The sequence below is a fragment of the Erythrolamprus reginae genome, chromosome 7, assembly GCF_031021105.1.
Source record: "Erythrolamprus reginae isolate rEryReg1 chromosome 7, rEryReg1.hap1, whole genome shotgun sequence".
Lineage (NCBI taxonomy): Eukaryota > Metazoa > Chordata > Lepidosauria > Squamata > Dipsadidae > Erythrolamprus > Erythrolamprus reginae.
Window position 1 is genome coordinate 12480336 of NC_091956.1, and position 18288 is coordinate 12498623.

The 18288-nt window shown below is 42.0% G+C and overlaps 1 protein-coding gene across 2 annotated transcripts in view; it reads left to right on the forward strand.

Annotated features, from left to right (window-relative positions):
• Positions 1–18288, forward strand: part of ANAPC4 (anaphase promoting complex subunit 4) — a 57322-nt gene that overhangs the window by 35281 nt on the left and 3753 nt on the right. For both annotated transcript variants that reach the window (XM_070756966.1, XM_070756965.1), the window contains exons 20-28: positions 936–992; positions 3794–3887; positions 5003–5100; positions 7096–7157; positions 8544–8582; positions 9285–9386; positions 9921–9998; positions 12020–12190; positions 15019–15142. In XM_070756966.1, coding sequence (XP_070613067.1) covers positions 936–992; positions 3794–3887; positions 5003–5100; positions 7096–7157; positions 8544–8582; positions 9285–9386; positions 9921–9998; positions 12020–12190; positions 15019–15142 — 825 coding nt within the window. The remainder of the gene's footprint in view (positions 1–935; positions 993–3793; positions 3888–5002; positions 5101–7095; positions 7158–8543; positions 8583–9284; positions 9387–9920; positions 9999–12019; positions 12191–15018; positions 15143–18288) is intronic.

Genomic DNA, 18288 nt, shown 5'->3' on the forward strand with positions numbered 1-18288 from the left:
TTAAGCAGCAACAGAGGAAACAACATCGAAACGGTTAAAAAATTTGTCAAAAAAATTCCAAAAAAAGAGGGTGGAGCCCAAACCGAGCCTGTGACGTTATTCTGACGTCACCAGCGGGTCGCTAGCAGTTTGCACAATCTGGACCAAGCCAGGAGGAACCTGCTCCCACCGCTCCGAGGCGCTGTGCACACAGCTCCATATATCTGCTGTGCGAGTGTGCATGTCCGATCAAGGTTTTGCTTCTGCGCATGCGTGGGAAGCAAAATCTTGCGAGAGGACGTGCATGTGAGATTTCAGTGATTTTTTTTTTACTTTCGTGCACGCAGAGCAGAAAATCACCAAAATCTCTCCCATGCACACGTCCCCTCACAAGATTTTGCTTCCCGCGCATACACAGAAGCAAAATCTCGCTTGGACGCGCTCACAGTTTTCGCTACCGGTACGATGGTGTTGACCGTACCAGTAGTACCCACTACTGGAACCCACCCCAGTATATATAATCATTCAAACCCAATACAATGACATGATATTGAGGTTGATTGATTAAATTAACATTGCGGACTAATCGGAATTCCCAACAAAAGGTTTATTACTGATAGAGAATTCTCAGGATTTTATTTATTTAATTTTCTTTATTTTGTCCAATACATAATTTGGTTTCAGAGGATATAATCATAATAAAATATATCAATGGAAGATTAGAAGAAAAGACATAGGAACAATATGGAACAAATACTAGAGTTCATAAACATATACATGTAGTTAGTAGAAATATAAGAAAAGTATTAGGACGGGACGGAAGGCACGCTGGTGCGCTTATGCACGCCCCTTACTGATCTCTTAGGAATCAGGAGAGGTCAACCATGGATAGTTTAAAGGTAAAATTTTGGGAATTAGGAGACTTCCAACAAGTTACTTCACTCTTTCCTTTCTAGGCGCCCGAGCTCTACAGTCGGAAAGGGAAATACTTTAACATCGAAAGAGTCGGGCAGGTAAGATGTCTGTCATTGTGTTGAGTGATGGTCCGGGTCCCAGAGTTCTTGAGAAAGGATGAGTTGGCCAGCTGCGACTTTCCACAAGGAAAGTCTGCGCTCCGTTAACGGAGTCTGCAAATTTTGGAGTCCTATTAAGCAGACTTCTTTTCCGTGTAGAGAAAACTCTTGGACATGGGTGGGTTGGTGTGGGATTTGCACGGCGGATCCCTGCAAGGGGGGAGTGTCCCATTTTGCCACTACACTGCCTTCCGCGCATGTGCCTAGCAACGAAAGACCGCCATTTTTCATGCTACCGGTAAACCCTCCGCACACTGGTGCGCGCCCATTGCCGCAAGATTTGGCTTCTGTGCATGCACAGCAAACAAAATCTTGTGTGAGGACACTTGAGCGAGAGTTTGGCAATTTTCGCTGGTTTTTTGATTCCGCGCATGCACAGAAGCAAAAGATCGGCGAAAATTGCCAAAATCTCGCTTGTGCAGTGTGCACATCCTGAAAATCACTACCAGAGTGTAGCACTTGACCGTTCCAGTAGCAAGCCACCGCTGGCACCCAGCCTTCCGCGCATGCGTCTAGCCAACTGCCAACTTCGACGCTACCGGTATGCCCTCTGAGGCCATCGCGGGCATGCGGGCGTCCAGCGGGCGGGCATGCCCACACCGTCGGCGTGAGATTTGGCTTCTGTGCATGCGCAGCATGAAAAGTCTTGTGTGAGGATGCATGTACAAGCAAGACGTCGGCGATTTTCGCCAATATATTTGCTTCCGTGCATGCGCAGAAAAATAATTGCCGAAATCTCACTCGCACTGTGTGCATATACCAAAAATCTCTACTGGAGTGTAGTACCTGATCATTCCGATAGCAGGCCATCACTGGCACCTAGCCTTCTGCGCATGCGATTTTTTTGCTTGCGCTTTTTATCCCTACACCCGACCTAAAAAAAGTCCCTACATAGGACGTCATAGAACCAGGGTGAGTGATTGATTTCTAGTACCAGTTCGGGCAAACCGGTGTGAACCAGCCAAATATGACCTAAAACGGAATGATGACCTCTTGTGTCATCCGCATTCCTGCAAGATGTCAGGCGGCAGTGACAAAATCTCACAAGGTAGAAGAGTCTGGCAATTTGAAGTGCTAGCGGTTCTCGATGTACAACAATTCACTTAGTGACTGTGCAAAATTCCACTGCACTGGAAAAAAAATGCTTTTTTTCTCACACCCGCTACCATTTTTCACCCTTGCAACCATCATTTTTCACACTTACGACTGAGTCTCCCCACAGTCACGCGATCAAAATTCCGAGGCTGAGCCACAGACTCGCATTTATGACGGTTGCAGAGTTCCAGGTGGGGAAGGGTATTGTGTGGTCCTCTTTTGCGACCTTCTGACACGGAAGGTCAGTGGGTTCGCTAAATCAGCACGTCCCTAACTGCGGTGATTTATGCTTAACAACTGCGATAACGAGCACGGTCGTAAAAATGAGGCAAAGCTCGTTTCACAAACGTCTCGCTTAGCAAGGTAAAACTGGACCTCCATTGCGGTCGTAACTCAAGGACTAACTGTATATAGTCACGTGATCAGAATTCAACTGATTCACAGTTCCGTCGGTTGCTATATCCTGGAGTCATGTGATCCCCTTTTGCGACCATCTGACTATCAAAGATTCCCTTCCACACCCAGGTTGCTCACTTAACAATGGCAGTGATTCAATTAATGACGGCGGCAAGAAATGTCATACAATGGGGCAAACCTCCCATGTTTGACTGAAAGAGGAGTAGATGCTTGGAACAAACTTCCAGCAGACGTGGTTGGTAAATCCACAGTAACTGAATTTAAACATGCCTGGGATAAACATAGATCCATCCTAAGATAAAATACAGGAAATAGTATAAGGGCGGACTAGATGGACCAGGAGGTCTTTTTCTGCCGTCAGTCTTCTATGTTTCTATTTGAAAGAAATATAATTTTTTGGGGCTCAATTAGGGTCCTGGGGCGAGTGGTTTGGTGGCCTAGAGGTGGCGCTCTCGCCTCACAATCCGGAGGCTGGGAGTTCGATCCTAGGTAGAGGCAGATATTTCGCTCTCTGGGCACACTAAGAATACATCTGTCGAACAAAGCTCCTCAATGGCGACAGGGAAAGGTAGTGGGCCAGTAAACACTTGGCTCCATTCAGCCATGACTCCACATACACACACACTCCGTAAGGGATTATGGAGTCGTTAAAAGAGGATGACAAATGGTGGTTTTACGTCGAGGTCTACTTGGAGTAGATTTAAATGGATGCGTCCAGGAGCCTCACTGAGGGAAAACAAGGGGTTTTGTGAACACCGCCTCTCGCTTGTAGTGGCTTTCTCCCTCAGCGAGGACGAAGGGACCAGGCCAGGCCCATAGGGGCATAAAAATGTGTCGCTTAATGAACAACTCGCAGTCACAAGGCACAATTGTAGCTGCGGAGAAGTTTCACGGAGCAAAGGTTTATGGCCGCTTCTGATAAATTGTTCCACTCGGCAAAGATAAGAGGCCGGGTTTGGAGAAAAGCAGCGATAAACAGATTGAAGACGGGGAGTCATAAAACCATTTTTTCAAAGGCTTTTACAGCAAAACCCGACTAGACCTCTAAAAGATTTTTGTTTGTTTCCCAGTTGAAAAGACGAAGAGGGAGGGAAAAAATCAGATCTGACATTTTATTTTTTTTTATTATATTTTTTACAAATCGAGAGGGGGGGGGGAAACCTACAGTCCTGGCATTACACCCCCTCCTTCCTCTCCACAGATTCTTATTAAAATCGTTCTCTTTTCAGTATTTGAAAGATGAAGAGGACGATCTTGTGTCTCCGCCTAACACAGACGGAAACCAGTGGTTTAATTTCCTTCAAAATAGTAGCAGTCTTCAAGGTACCGTGCGGTTTTAATTTCAAGCTAATCAACAGTGTGAAAACTTGGGCCTCCGTAAACTATTATTGCCTTTTGGAAGGAGAGTAAATAGATCAAGATTGCCCACACTTTTTAAAGTGCTATCGTGTTTCTCTGCAGCTTCTACCAAGGTTAACGTTTTTGCCATTTTTCATCTACTCTTCAGAGACAGGTGGCATATAAATCTGATAGATAGATAGATAGACAGACAGACAGACAGACAGACAGAGACAGAGACAGACAGACAGAGATAAACAGATAAACGTATGATAGATTATAGATAAAAAGATAAATAGAGAGAGACAGGCAGGCAGGCAAATACAGATAGATAAATATACAGAGATATAGATATATAGAGGTAGATAAATGGACGAGAATAGCGATATATAGGGATGGATGGATAGATAGAGAGAGAGAGATGGAGAAAGAGATAGATAGAGAGATATGATAGATAGATAGATAGATAGATAGATAGATAGATAGAGAGAGAGAGAGAGAGAGAGAGAGAGAGAGAGAGAGAGATATGCGATAGATAGAGATAGAGAGAGATACTGTAGATAGAGGGAGAGATATATGAACTGTAGATAGATAGAGAGAGACACACACGCACAGACAAACGTATGATAGAGAGATTATAGATAAATAGAGAGAGACAGGCAGGCAGGCAAATGCAGATTGATAAATCTACAGAGATATAGATATATAGAGGTAGATAAATGGACAAAAATAGCGATATATAGGGATTGATGGATAGATAGATAGAGAGAGAGAGATAAGATAGATAGATAGATAGATAGATAGATACGATAGAGAGAGAGAGAGAGATACTGTAGATAGATAGATAGATAGATAGATAGATAAGTAGAGAGAGCAATTCTGTAGATAGATCGATAGATAGATAGAGAGAGAGAGATACGATAGAGAGAGAGAGATACTGTAGATAAATAGATAGGTAGAGATAGAGAGTGATTCTGTAGATAGATAGATAGATAGATAGATAGATAGATAGATAGATAGATAGATAGATAGATAGATAAATCCGCCTTTTCTTGCGGATTCTGTTAATTTGACTTTTTTCTTTTTCAAACGTTCCTTAGAAAGCCCGTTGCTGTTTCCATACTACCCTCAAAAATCCCTGCATTTTGTGAAGAGGAGAATGGAAAAAATCATTGATCAGTGCCTCCAAAAACCAGCGGTGAGTATCCAGATGTATATCAGATTTGGGAATGGCAAGCCGTCACATGGATCACAGCTGGGTTTCAATAGAGATCATTTTATTATGGTCCAAGAGGAGGGGGAGGAAAAAATAATTCTCATAGGCAAGGAATTATAATACCTAACCTATTGCAAGCCAATGGCGACATATTACGGTGATTTTATCATGGTTTTGCTTTTATTAAATGTTTTATCTCGTGTATTGTATTGTCCACATTATCTATGTCTGTCTGTCTGTCTGTCTGTCTGTCTGTCTGTCTGTCTGTCTGTCTTTCTCTCTGTTTATCTATCTTCCCATCTGTCTGTCTATCTCTATTTATCTTTCTGTCTATTATCTCTATCATCCGTCTATCTATCTATCTTTATATTTATCTCTTTCTCTCTCTCTTTCTCTCTCTCCATATGTGTGTGTGTGTGTGTCTGTCTGTCTGTCTGTCTATCTATCATCTATTTACCTCTATCATATCTCTATCTTCTATCTATCTCTATCTATCTATCTATCTATCTATCTATCTATCTATCTATCTATCTATCCATCCCTATATACAGTGATCCCTCGATTATCGCGAGGGTTCCGTTCCAAGACCCCTCGCGATAATCGATTTTTCACGATGTAGGGTTGCGGAAGTAAAAACACCATCTGCGCATGCGCGCCCTTTTTTTCATGGCCGCGCATGCGCAGATGGTGGAGTTTGCGTGGGCAGCGGAGAAGACCCAGGGAAAGTTCCTTCGGCCGCCCAGCAGCTGATCTGCTCGGTAGCGCAGCAGCAGCGAGCATACGAAGATCGGGGTTTCCCCTTTGCGTGGGCGGTGGGGAAACCCCGATCTTCGTCTGCTCGCTGCTGCTGCGGCCGCCCATCAGCTGATCTGCTCGGTAGCGCAGCAGCAGCGAGCAGACGAAGATCGGGGTTTCCCCGCCGCCCATGCAAAGGGGAAACCCCGATTCGGCTCCTCGCTGCTACCGCACTGCCGAGCAGATCAGCTACTGGGCGGCCGCAGCAGCAGTGAGCAGACGAAGATCGGGGTTTCCCCGCCGCCCACGCAAAGGGGAAACCCCGATTCGGCTCCTCGCTGCTACCGTGCTGCCGAGCAGATCAGCTGCTGGGCGGCTGAAGGAACCTTCCCTGGGTCTTCCTCGCTGATGCCCCCGCTCGCCCGCCCACCGCCCGCCGCCCGCCAGCAAGAGGGGGAGAGACAGAGAAAGAGACAGAAGGAAAGAAAGAGATGAGAGAGGGAGGAAGAGAGTGTGAGAGAGGAAGAAGCAAGATAGAGAAAGAGAGAGAGAAAGAAAGATGAGAAAGGAAGGAAGAGAGTGACGTCATCGGGTGGGAAAAATCACGATATAGCGTTTCGCGAAGAACGAGATCGCGAAAATCGAGGGATCACTGTATCGCTATTTTTGTCCATTTATCTACCTCTATATATCTGTACCTCTGTATTTATCTATCTGTATTTGCCTGCCTGCCTGTCTATCTCTATTTATCTTTTTATCTATGATCTATCATCCATTTGTCTGTTTATCTCTCTGTCTCTGTCTCTCTCTTTCTGTCTCTTATCTATTTATCTACTTACCTACCTACCTACCTACCTACCATCTATCTGGATGCTTTACTTAAAATCATGGTTTTTATTAGTGTTGAATATCAGTGTTTGCCTGACCTCAGAGGATGCCATACATTAAATGAATAATAAACAAACACCGAAAGAGAGAATTCATAAAAGAAAATACGAAATGTAAAAGGAAGCAGTAGAATTGGGCTTAAAAATACGGGTCACCTGTTATCTATTTGTTGACTTTTAAGCACAGGCCTAGAAGTACTGTATATCTCTTAAGAAATATCCTGATTTCGATCATTTATTCCCAAAGCTCCCATATTCCTATTGTGGTGCCAGAGTTATTGTTGGTGCCACTTGGAGTAATTCTTTTTATTACATTCTTGTAGATTTTTTCTTTTTAATCATTTCTCTTCTCTAGGATGTGATTGGAAAAACTGTCCACCAGGCGTTTTGTATGCCTTTATATAGGGCCTCAAAAAGGTAGGCAATTTTATTTTATTTTGTTTCATTCTCTTAACAGATAGTTCTTGGCTTCCAATCATTAACCACCAACCAAAGTTAACGACAGCACTGAAAAATGTCACTTAGTTTTTCTCATCATTCCTATCACCCATTTCCTCCCACTTATGGCTGTATGATTGTAGCTCGTTGCTTGTATCCTTAAGATTTTTATTAATATTGTTTCTTCATTGCTTATTTGACCCCTATGACAATCATTCAGTGTTGTATCTCCTGATTTTTGTGAAATGTATCTTTTCTTTTACGTACACTGAGAGCATCTGCACCAAAGACAAATTTCTTTGTGCTGGTGAGACCACATTTGGAATACTGTGTTCAGTTCTGGAGACCTCACCTACAAAAAGATATTGACAAAATTGAACGGGTCCAAAGACGGGCTACAAGAATGGTGGAAGGTCTTAAGCATAAAACTGATCAGGAAAGACTTCATGAACTCAATCCGTATAGTCTGGAGGACAGAAGGAAAAGGGGGGACATGATCGAAACATTTAAATATGTTAAAGGGTTAAATAAGGTCCAGGAGGGAAGTGTTTTTAATAGGAAAGTGAACACAAGAACAAGGGGACACAATCTGAGGTTAGTTGGGGGAAAGATCAAAAGCAACATGAGAAAATATTATTTTACTGAAAGATTAGTAGATCCTTGGAACAAACTTCCAGCAGACGTGGTAGATAAATCCACAGTAACTTAATTTTTAAAATGCCTGGGATAAACATATATCCATCCTAAGATAAAATACAGAAAATAGTATAAGGGCAGACTAGATGGACCATAAGGTCTTTTTCTGCTGTCAGACTTCTATGTTTCTGTGTTTCTTGTGTGTCCAAAAAGTATTCTATTCTATTCCAATCCACTCCACTCCATTCTATTCTATTCTATTCTATTCTATTCTATTCTGACAGCCTTTCACACTGAACCAATTCCTGACCAACAAAGGTGGGGAATAGTAATAGCATTTAGACTTATATGCCGCTTCCTAGTGCTTTTACAGACCTCTTTACGCGGTTTACAAAGTCAGCCTCTTGCCCCCAACAATCCGGGTCCTCGTTTGACCCACCTCGGAAGGATGGAAGGCTGAGTCAACCTGGAGCCGGTGGTGAGATTTGAACCGCTGAACTATAGCTATCACTTAGCTGAAGTAGCATGCAGTGCTGCACTCTAACCACTGCACCACCCCAGCTCAGTGGTGGCGCAGAGGTACGACGGCCTTTTGATGACTTCTGGATTTCAATTCCCAGAATTTCTCGTCTTGTTCTGGCTATATAAAAACCCATACAATATTTACTTTAATACATACAGTATTAAAACTCCAGATTCTCTTCTGATTTCTTTATTTTCCTGTCTTAGTGAGGATTCGACGTCTCAGCTGCTTAAGTTGCCCTTTTTGTGAGTACACGCTTCCTTTATTATGTCAGTTCATATATGATATGCTAACTGGACTGTGCTTTGTTTCTCTGTGTCATATAACAATAATAATTTAATAATAATAATTTATTAGATTTGTATTCACATTTGTAATACACATGTATATTTGTATGCACATTTGTAATACACATGTGTATTTAATACACATGAATATATGCATAATTTTGTATGTATGCATGTATTTATTATTTTGTCATGTTTATGCACTGTATATTGAAAGTGGAATGGATGGATGAATGAGAGGGGAAAGTTACTAGCCGCAACATCAAAGGACTTTGAGTGAGAGTAATTTGACTCCTCTCGGAGCTGGTGTTTCAAGACTGTTTATAAACTTGATTTATTCCTACTGGTTGTGTGTTTGAAACTTATTCTGAACTCACTGGGGGCTAATTGCCAATAGCCCGGCATAACACCTATGTGCATATATAGAACACCACTGAGACTGAATACGTTTTATATGTTGTTTAAGTTTATATGGTCATCTGTCTGTCCATTTTCTTTCTTTCTTTCTTTCTTTCTTTCTTTCTTTCTTTTTGTCTTTCTTTCTTTCCTTCCTTCCTTCCCTCTTTCTCTCTTCTGTTTGTTTTTCTTTTCTTTCTATATTTATATGTTGAAAATTAATAAAAGTTACTTTAAAAAAATGATCAAAAATGTTTTTTGCAGGTGGCACGACAAATCGTACAATTTGCATTATGTTTTATTCACCATGTTCGAGAACTCAGTTTCCAAACTCTACATCCTGCGAAGGCATACGGACATTTTAAGGTACCGTAGCACCGAGCGCATCTCGTTTTCTTGACTTTTTTCCAAACACATTTCTGCCATAAATATCTTTAGACATTTTTATTTATTTATTTATTTATTTGATTGATTGATTGATTGATTGGATTGTATGCCGCCCCTCTCCGGAGACTCGGGGCGGCTAACAGCAACAATAAAGCAGTGTACAATAGTAGTCTGATGTTAGAAACAATTAAAAACCCATTAATATAAAAAACCAAACATACATACATACATACCATGCATAGAATTGTAAAGGCCTAGGGGGAAGAGGATCTCAATTCCCCCATGCCTGACGGCAGAGGTAGATTTTAAGCAGCTTACGAAAGGCAAGGAGGGTGGGGGCTATTCTAATCTTTGGGGGGAGTTGGTTCCAGAGGGCCGGGGCCGCCACAGAGAAGGCTCTTCCCCTGGGTCCCGCCAAGCGACATTGTTTAGTTGACAGGACCCGGAGAAGATCCACTCTGTGGGACCTAACTGGTCGCTTTATGCGTTTTATGTTTTCTTTCTGATATTTAGGTCCACTGATAACGGACTGCTCGCAGTGGAGTTTGGAAATTTCCTGAACAAAAACATTAACGAAAGTAATGAAACCAGGTCAGTCTGCGAAAACCTTCCACAACCCAGCTAAGTAATGCGATGATGCATTGAATTATAAAAATGTGGTGTGTTGGTTTACGTTTCAGCAGTTAAAACAGATGAAGAACGGTTGCAGGAACTGGGTATGTCTAGTTTAATGAAAAGAAGGACCAGTAGCGAAGCGAAAAAATATTGGAAGAAATTGAGAAAATGGTTACAAGAAATAACAGATATTCAATTCAATTTATTAGATTTGTATGCCGCCCCTCTCCGAAGACTCGGGGCGGCTCACAACAATAATAAAAACAATATTCCAGCAAAAACAAATCTAATATTAAAAAGCACATAAAACCCTATCATATTTAAAAAAGCAAACAACATATACATACCCAAACATAAATATAAAAAAAAGATATACCAATTGAATTCACGCCAGAATTTTTTCTATTAGGAATAATTAGAGGATCATACATTAAAAGTGTAAAATACCTAATACTACGCATTGTAACAGCTGCAAGAATTGCATTTGCTTAAAAATGGAAGAACTCAGAGATACCCGACGATAAGGAAGTAATCCAAAAAATAAATGAATGTGCAGAAATGGACAGATTAACTATGGAGTTAAACAATAAAAAAGACTCTGATTACTATTCAAACTGGACAAAGTGGGACACATGGATACAAAAAAGGAATGCAAATTCACAATAAGAGATGGAATAGTATACAGAATCATATGTACAAATGTATAATTGTAGAACATTTATTTATTTATTTATTTATTAGATTTGTATGCCGCCCCTCTCTGTAGACTCGGGGCGGCTCACAACAATAAAAAGAACAATGTAAGAACAAATCTACTAATTTCAAAAACACTAAAAACCCCATTATTAAAAACAAACACACACACAAACATTCCATGTATAAACTGTATAGGCCCGGGTGAGATTTGTCAGTTCCCCCATGCCTGACGGCAGAGATGGGTCTTAAGAACTTTACGAAAGGCAAGGAGGGTGGGGGCAGTTCTAATCTCCGGGGGGAGCTGGTTCCAGAGGGTCGGGGCCACCACAGAGAAGGCTCTTCTCCTGGATCCCGCCAAACGACATTGTTTAGTCGACGGGACCCGGAGAAGGCCAACTCTGTGGGACCTAACCAGTCGCTGGGATTCGTGCGGCAGAAGGCGGTCCTGGAGGTATTCTGGTCCGATGCCATGAAGGGCTATAGGTCATAACCAACACTTTGAATTGTGCCCGGAAATTGATCGGCAACCAATGCAGACTGCGGAGTGTTGGTGTGACATGGGCATACCTTGGAAAGCCCATGATTGCTCTCGCAGCTGCATTCTGCACGACCTGAAGTTTCCGAACACTTTTCAAAGGTAGCCCCATGTAGAGAGCATTACAGTAGTTGATGTACAGAATATATTGAGATGAATGTAAATATATGGATGTTGACCCACCTCTAAGCATCATAATGTAAATATTTTTTTTAAAAAAATCAATAAATATAATTAAAAAAAGAAAAGAAAAGAAAGACCAGGGGTTGCCACAAAGAAAAGAGAGTCAAACTAGTCTCTGAAGCACCTAAGAGTAGAAAAAGAAGCGATGGGTGGAAATTAAACAAGGAGAGAAGCAACTAAGGGCACAGGAGAAAATTCCTGATAATTAGAACAATTAATCCATGGAACAGCTTGCCTCCAGAAGCTGTGAATACTTTTTAAAAGTTTTTAAGAAGATGTTGGAGAACCTTTTATCTGAAATGGTGCAGGGTTTCCTGCCTAAGCAAGGGGTTGGACTAGAAGACCTTCAAGGTCCCTCCCAATTCTATTGTTGTTGGTCTTGTTGTTGTTATTTTATTCACAAAAACCCCAGTAATACACAGCAAACGAGATAGATATGCTGGATTTCGTATCACAATATCACAAGTCGGACACTTCCCAAGCATCTAGGACTGTGTGATGTATTTTCGTATGTTTCTATTACTCTTCCCATCTGCATTACTATGACTGAAACTTGATTTTTATTTCTTGGTTGGCTCTCCAGCTCCTACAGCTGTCTGGATGCTCATTTTTATGACGATGAAACGGTAACGGTCATCCTGGAGGAAAATTCAGAACAAGAAGGGAAGGAACGGATTTTGGCTCAGTTGCCTTTGTCGACCATCTCAATGGAGGGGAGCCGGGAAATGAAGTTTAACTGGAATTCTGGTCAAAGGTGAGAACCAAAAACGTTGGTGCAATTTCATCTTTTCAGATTGAACTGTCATAGACACATAGAAAATTGACAGCAGAAAAAGCCCTCATGGTCCATTTGGTCTGCCCTTATACTATTTCCTGTACAGAACATCTCTACTTACGAACTTTTCTAGATAAGAACCAGGTGTTCAGGATTTTTTTTGCCTCTTCTCAAGAACCATTTTCCACTTACAAACCCAAGCCTTCGAAACTGTAACCAGAAAAGGCAGGGAGAAGCCTCCATGGGGCCTCCCTAGGAATCTCCCGGGAAGAAACAGGGCCGGAAAAGGCGGGGAGAAGCCTCTGTGAGGCCTCTCTAGGAATCTCCTGGGAGGAAACAGGGCCAGAAAAGGCAGCGAGAAGCCTCTGTGAGGCCTCTCTAGGAATCTCCTGGGAGGAAACAGGGCCAGAAAAGGCAGGGAGAAGCCTCCATGGGGCCTCCCTAGGAATCTCCCGGGAAGAAACAGGGCCGGAAAAGGCGGGGAGAAGCCTCTGTGAAGCCTCTCTAGGAAACTCCTGGGAGGAAACAGTGCCTCCACCCTCCCTGTGGTTTCTCCAATCGCACGCATTATTTGTTTTTACATTGATTTCTATGGGAAAAATTGCTTCTTCTTACAAACATTTCTACTTAAGAACCTGGTCACGGAACGAATTAATTTCTTAAGTAGAGATACCACTGTATATTATCTTAGGATGTATTTTATCTTAGGATGGATCTAGATTTCGGCGCTTTATTGCTTCTGCACATAGAAACATAGAAGATTGACAGCAGAAAAAGACCTCCTGGTCCATCCAGTCTGTCTTTATACCATTTCTTGTATTTTATCTTAGGATGGATCTATGTTTATCCCAGGCATGTTTAAATTCAGTGACTGTGGATTTACCAACCACGTCTGCTGGAAGTTTGTTCCACGCTTCTACTACTCTTTCGATCAAATATTTTTTCACCTTCTGATCTTTCCCCCAACTAATCTCAGATTGTGCTCCCTTGTTCTTGTGTTCACTTTCCTATTAAAAACACTTCCTTCCTGAACCTTATTGAACACTTGAACATATTTAAATGTTTCGATCGTGTCCCCCCTTTTCCTTCTGTCCTCTAGACCAGTGTTTTTCAACCAGTGTGCCGCGGCACACTAGTGTGCCGTGAGACATGGTCAGGTGTGCCACGAAGCTCAGAGAGAGAAAGAAAGAAAGAGACAGAGAAAGAAAGAGAAAGAAAGCAAGAGAGAGAGAGAGAGAAAGAAAGAGAGAGAGAGAGAAAGAGAACAAGAGAGAGAACAAGAGAGAGAGAGAGAAAGAAAGAAAGAGAGAGAGAAAGAGAACAAGAGAGAGAGAAAGAAAGAGAGAGAGAAAGATAACAAGAGAAAGAAAGAGAGAGGAAGAGAGAAAGAAAGAAAGAGAGAGGAAGAGAGGGAGGGAAGGAGATAGAGAGAAAGACATAGAGGGAGGTAGGGAGGGAGAGAGAGAGAAAGAGAGCAAAAAAGAGGAAGGAAGAGAAAGAAAGAGGGATGGAGAGAGAGAAAGAAAGAGGAAGGGAGGGAGAGAAAGAGGGAGAGAGAAATAGAGCGAAAGGGAGGAAGAGAGAGAATTTTTTTGTCCAAACTTTTTTTAGCCCTCCCCCCCCCCCGCCCCACTCAATGTGCCCCAGGGTTTCGTAAATGTAAAAAATGTGCCGCGGCTCAAAAAAGGTTGAAAATCACTGCTCTAGACTATAGGGATTGAGTCCATGAAGTCTTTCCTGGTAAGTTTTATGCTTAAGACCTTCCACCATTTTTGTGGCCCGTCTTTGGATCCGTTCAATTTTGTCAATATCTTTTTGCAAGTGAGTTCTCCAGAACTGAACACAGTATTCCAAATGGGGTCTCACCAGCGCTCTATACAACGGGATCACAATCTCCCTCTTCCTGCTTGTTATACCTCTAGCTATGCAGCCAAGCATTCTACTTGCTTTCCCTACCGCCTGCCGAGCTGCCAAAACAATACTCAGATTGAGGATTCCTTTTCCCCAAGTGCATTATTTTACATTGGGAAACATTACACTGCAGTTTCCATTGCTTTGACCCCTTTTTTAGTAAAGCTAAATCATTTGCCATATTACAGATTCCTCCAGGAATATCAACCCTATTGCACACTTTAGAATCATCGGCAAATAGGCAAAATATAGATATATAGCAGGGAAGGGCTGCCCGTCGCTGGCCTTAACGGTACACTCCTGGGGGCCGGCATGGGTACACATACGTGCGCACACAGCACATGTGTCCAAAACCAAATCTTGTGTGAGGATGCGCGAGCGAGAGAGATTTTGGCAATTTTTACAGATATTTTTGCTTCCGCGCATGCTCAGAAGCAAAAAATTGGCGAAAATCACTGAAATCTTGCTTGCGCGTGAGCATCCTCACACGAGATTTGGCTTCGGGCGCATGTGCCGAAGTCAAATCTCGGGCCAACAGAGGCCAGCGGAGGCAGTTTTTGCCCTCCAAGAGGCTCGAGGAAAGCCTAGGGATGCCCCGATTTTACTCTGTAGAGCGGCCCGCACAGCGAGCAGCCCACCACGGTTCTCTGCTCGGTTTTTGAGTGGGCGTGACGCAGGTGTCTCCATGTGGCCTGATTTGAATGTGAGGTGCAGTGGTTCTAAGTGTGAAAGTGTGTCATATGTCATTCTTTCCAGTAACGTTGTAACTTTGAATGGTCTCTAGAAGAACTGTTGCAAGTCGAGAGCTCCTCGTAAGGATGTGGTGACGTCTTGGGCAATGGAGGGAGGAGTCAACTGCGGACCTTCATCTGACTTGGTTTTCTTTTGGATGTTAGGCTAGATCTTCAGAGGGAGAGCATTCCTACCTGCACTGTGACTGCAGAGACTCAGTGGAGGGTGCTGGAGAATATGAAGGCCAACTACGTCACAGTGAACGGGATCCGGAAAGTGTCTTGCATTGTGAGTGTCGTCGTTTCTTCCAGGATACAAATGGCTGGTCTCCTTGATGCTTGAGCAGTCAGGAAGCGGGATGGGAAAACTCGGTGTGGCCAACACACAGCAGCCCATTCGCAACTCATTGCGGGGCAATTTCAACAATTCAATTTATGTATTTAAAGTTATTAAAATAATATTTTATTTTATTATTTATTTTATTATTTTATTTTATTATTATTTTGTCATTTTATTATTTCATTTATTTTATTTTGTTTTTATTTCATTTTCTTATTTTTTTTACTTTATTACTTTATTTTATTTTATTATTTTATTTATTATTTTTTTATTTATTATTTTATTTTACTTTTTACTTTTATTTATTTTATTTTATTACTTTATTTTATTTATTCTTTTATTTCTTATTTCTTATTATTTCATTTTACTTTTTATTTTATTTAGTTTAATATTTATTTATTTAATATTTTATTATATTATTTTATTATTTATTTATTTATTTTATACATACTATTTTATTTTATTACTTCATTTTATTTTATTATGTATTTATTTATTTTTATTTTACTTTTTTGTTTTTTATTTTATTACTTTATTTTATTATTTATTTATTTATTTATTTTTATTTTACTTTTTGTTTTTTTTTTGTTTTTTTATTTTTGAATTATATATCTATTTAGTATTTTATTATCTTATTTTATTATTTTTTATTTTATTATTATTTATTTATTCATTTATTTTATACATATTATTTTATTTTTATTTTTATTTTTATTTTTTCTTTTATTCTTTTATTTTACTATCATTGCCATTCACATTTCATTCCGTCCCTCCTTTGGCCTCCTTAGTTTAAGGATTCTATTCCACCATTTCTTGGAGATGAATCCAACTCTTGGTCCGCAGTGTGTTGGCCGCACTAAGTTTTCCTAGACCCATCAGGAAGAGGTTCAATTCTTCCATCAACCTCAGGAGAATTAACATTTTCAGGGGGCGCCGGGGAGGAAGAATCTTTGACTTTAATGACGGCAGTTGAGCTCAACATTTCCGTTGCTAAGTGAGACAATTGTTAAGTGAGTTTTGCCCCATTTTACAAACTCCAGGCTTAAAGTTACCAGGGGCGGATTGCTATTACCGCTGCTACCGGTGCGCTGCGCACGCAGCTTCAGTTGTCTTGTGTGCACATGTGTGCCATATGCGCATGTCCCCAGCGTGTTTTTGCTCCTGCGCATATGCAGGAAACAAAAATGTGCTGAAATCTCGCGAGGGGATGCACAGGTGTGAGATTTTGGCGATTTCTTGCTTCTGTGCATGCGCAGAAGCAAAAAAAAAATCACTGAAATGTCACGTGCATTTATAAAAAAAAAAAAATTATTCAATTTTAATGCCGCCCTTCTCTTTAGACTCAGGGCGGCTTACAACATGTTTGCAGTAGCACTTTTTAACAGAGCCAGCATATTGCCCCCACAATCCGGGTCCTCATTTGACCCACCTCGGAGGGATGGAAGGCTGAGTCAACCTTGAGCCGGTGATGAGATTTGAACCGCTGACCTTCAGATCTACAGTCAGCTTCAGTGGCCTGCAGTACAGCACTCTACCTGCTGCGCCACCCCGGCATGCGCATACCTTTGTGAGATTTTGCTTTGCATGTGTACTAAGCAAAAGATACAAAAAAAATAGAGGAAAAAAGATGGCGGTGCACATAAGACTGGCACCGGAGCGGCCGCGTGCAAATTGCGCAATATGGTGGTCTACTGCGCCGGTAGCAACCCATTAGTGCCCCTGCTTTATATGATATTTTTTCACTCCTCCTCTACTTCTGCTTTGGGATGCTTACTCATTTATGTTCCTTTCACGGTGGTTTCTTGTTTCTACGCCAGAAATAAAAACCGTCATAAAAATTGGAATGTTTCCGAACAACAGAGGTTGAAAAGGTTATTTGAGGAGACGCCAGTAAATCACGAGCTCCTGGATTGATAACAATTCAGGAGACGGGTTTGTAAATATAATCACTCTTTAAGCTTCTCCGTTATCCGTGAAGAGGCTTGCAATTAGCCTGTTCCCGGAAAGAGGATTTTAAAAAGAGATTTTTTAAAAATAATCTCTACTGGTTTTGAATGACATAAACCGGCGATGGCAAATGGGTGCCACAGGGGGCACGCAAAGCCATATCTGCCGGCACGCGAGTCATTGCCCTAGCTCAGTTTCAGTGCACATGTGCATGCTCGCCAGCTGATTTCTGGCACGCGGAGGCTCTGGGAGGATGTTTTCGGCCTTTGGAAGGCCTCTGAGGGGGAGAGGCCTTTTTTGCCCTCCCCAGGCTGCAAGAAAGCCTCCGGAGCCTGAGGAGCAGCAGTGGGTTGCTACAGGTACGGTAGCGGGCGGCGCACTGGTTGTGGGTGCAAGATAGAAACATAGAAACATAGAAGACTGACGGCAGAAAAAGACCTCATGGTCCATCTAGTCTGCCCTTATACTATTTCCTGTATTTTATCTTACAATGGATATATGTTTATCCCAGGCATGTTTAAATTCAGTTTCTGTGGATTTACCAACACAGAACTGCCAATGCAATACTCAGATTGAGGATTCCTTTTCCCCAAGTGCATTATTTTACATTTGGAAACATTAAACTGCAGTTTCCATTGCTTTGACCATTTATCTAGTAAAGCTAAATCATTTACCATATTACAGACGCCTCCAGGAATATCAACCCTATTGCACACTTTAGAGTCATCGGCAGATTGTGCAATTTGCGCGCGACTGCTCTGGTGGAAGTCCTATGGGTACCGCCATCTTATTTTGCACATGCACAGAAGCAAAATCTTGCAAGGGGGCGTGTGCACCTGTGAGATTTTGACAATTGTTTGCATGTGCAGAAGCAAAAACACTGGGGATGCACATGCAACGCAACAGAAGCTGCGCGCACAGCACACCAGTAGCAGTGGTAGTAGCGATTCACCCCTGCTGGGGAGAGTGAAACCGGGCCTATCAGGCCCACAGGAAATCGAGAAATGGTTCTTTTCCAGTCTCCAGATGGCCTCTGTGGGAAAAAACCTCTGGAGCCCGGGCATGGCGGAAAATGGGCCTACCAGGCCCACCAGAAGTTGAGAAATGGGCCATTTCTGACCTCCAGGTGGCCTCCGTGAGGGAAAATA